The sequence below is a fragment of the Phoxinus phoxinus genome (genome assembly GCF_949152265.1).
Source record: "Phoxinus phoxinus genome assembly, chromosome: 24".
Lineage (NCBI taxonomy): Eukaryota > Metazoa > Chordata > Actinopteri > Cypriniformes > Leuciscidae > Phoxinus > Phoxinus phoxinus.
Window position 1 is genome coordinate 329,388 of NC_136899.1, and position 2,500 is coordinate 331,887.

At 37.2% G+C, this 2,500-nt stretch overlaps 1 protein-coding gene across 1 annotated transcript in view; it reads left to right on the forward strand.

The window, feature by feature from the left end:
* The window catches only part of LOC306992660 (uncharacterized protein), a 29,156-nt gene that overhangs the window by 22,129 nt on the left and 4,527 nt on the right, over positions 1 to 2,500 (forward strand). The window contains exons 24-25 of the mRNA XM_079601791.1: positions 26 to 215; positions 1,054 to 1,146. Coding sequence (XP_079457917.1) covers positions 26 to 215; positions 1,054 to 1,146 — 283 coding nt within the window. The remainder of the gene's footprint in view (positions 1 to 25; positions 216 to 1,053; positions 1,147 to 2,500) is intronic.

Here is a 2,500-nt window from a genome sequence, read left to right on the forward strand (position 1 = left end):
GTGACGCTCTCCGTGTGTCTCTCAGGCCAAATATCACGAGGAGTTCGAGCGCACGCGGGGTCGCGGCGCCACACACACCCTCGATGAGCAGCACATGGCGCGTCTCCATGGAGACCAGGTGAGAGGCGGTTACCACGGAGACCAGGTGGGAGGCGGTTGCCATGGCGTCCAGCCGCAGGTGGTGGAGATGGACCGCAGGTCAGGAGGAGCCGCTGGTCAGTCCATCATCACAACTCTCGAATATTCATGAGCGCAATATTTAAATGTTACTCCTTTTAATGAGGTTTTTAATATTAATATGATCCTTTATTGAACTTTATTACATTTTAGACAGACAGTTGTTTGATGTTAATCATGTTGATGTCACTTATAAAGTTTCTAACCCATTTCATTATCCAGTACGATCGCTTTAATCGATCGGTTGTTCAGTTTCATCATTTGATCTTTGTTTTAATCTCAGTGTGACGCTGACGTCGTTTGTTGTGACACTTTTACATACGACTGATCAAAAACATTTGGAATAATTCTGATTTTTTTATGTTTCTGAAAGAGTCTTCTCATCAATTTGATAAAAAATACAGTAACAATGTTGAAATATTATTATAATGTAAATCATCAGTTTTCTATGTGAATATACAGTAAAGTGTAATTTATTCCTGTGATCAAAGCTGATTTTCAGCATCATTACTTCAGTCTTCAGTGTCACATGATCCTCCAGAAATCAGTGTAATATGATGATCTGATGCTCAAGACACAGTTATGATTATTATCAGTGTTGAACACAGTTATGATTATTATCAGTGTTGAACACAGTTATGATTATTATCAGTGTTGGAAACAGTTTGTATGTTTGTGGAAAGTTCAAAAAAATCTTTTGCAACATTATAAATGTTACATTTGATCAATTTAATGCGCCTTCGATTAATTAAAATAGTCATTTCTTACCGAGCCCAAACGTTTGGACGCTAGTGTTCATGAGTAACATATTCCTGAAGCTGTTGATTGATCCAACCCTCTCGACCTTTGACCTTTGAACTGTGTGTTGCGCTGAAGACCTGAGGGTCTGGAGGACTGATCCGGGATCTATCTTTGACTTTGACCCGGTGGAGGACAACATTCAGTCTAAGAGCCTGCGCAGGATGACCGGTACCAGACGCACCGACAGCCAATACACTGACCGTCAGCGGCGCTCACACGTGTCATAACGCTGTGTGTGTGTGTGTGTGTGTGTGTTAGAGCGTGGCCCGCAGTCGGTGTGCAGCTCTCTGGGGTCAGAGCTCTGGGCCGATCGCAGTGCGTCCGTGTGCAGCAGATCCAGTTCAGGCAAGATCACGCGTGTGTTCAGTGTTGGGGAAAGTCACTTTAGAAAAGTAAAGCGTTACAATATTGCGTTACTCCCTTAAAAATTTACTAATTGCGTTACTTGGCTACTTTTAAAGAAAAGTAAAGCATTACAATATTGCGTTATTCCCTTAAAAAGTAGCTAATTGCGTTACTTGGCTACTTTTAAAGAAAAGTAATGCGTTACAATATTGCGTTATTCCCTTAAAAAGTAGCTAATTGCGTTACTTGGTTAAGTTTTTAGAAAAGTAATGTGTTACAATATTGCGTTACTCCCTTAAAAAGTAACTAATTGCGTTACTTGGTTACTTTTTAGAAAAGTAATGCGTTACAATATTGCGTTACTCCCTTAAAAAGTAACTAATTGCGTTACTTAGTTACTTTTTAGAAAAGTAATGTGTTACAATATTGCGTTACTCCCTTAAAAAGTAGCTAATTGCGTTACTTAGTTACTTTTTAGAAAAGTAATGTGTTACAATATTGCGTTACTCCCTTAAAAAGTAGCTAATTGCGTTACTTGGCTACTTTTAAAGAAAAGTAATGCGTTACAATATTGCGTTACTCCCTTAAAAAGTAACTAATTGCGTTACTTGGTTACTTTTTAGAAAAGTAAAGCGTTACAATATTGCATTACTCCCTTAAAAAGTAACTAATTGCGTTACTTGGTTACTTTTTAGAAAAGTAATGTGTTACAATATTGCGTTACTCCCTTAAAAAGTAGCTAATTGCGTTACTTGGCTACTTTTAAAGAAAAGTAATGCGTTACAATATTGCGTTATTCCCTTAAAAAGTAGCTAATTGCGTTACTTGGTTACGTTTTTAGAAAAGTAATGTGTTACAATATTGCGTTACTCCCTTAAAAAGTAACTAATTGCGTTACTTGGTTACTTTTTAGAAAAGTAAAGCGTTACAATATTGCGTTACTCCCTTAAAAAGTAACTAATTGCGTTACTTGGTTACTTTTTAGAAAAGTAATGCGTTACAATATTGCGTTACTTGGCTACTTTTAAAGAAAAGTAAAGCGTTACAATATTGCGTTACTCCCTTTAAAAGTAACTAATTGCGTTACTTGGTTACTTTTTAGAAAAGTAATGCGTTACAATATTGCGTTACTCCCTTAAAAAGTAGCTAATTGCATTACTTAGTTACTTTTTAAAAA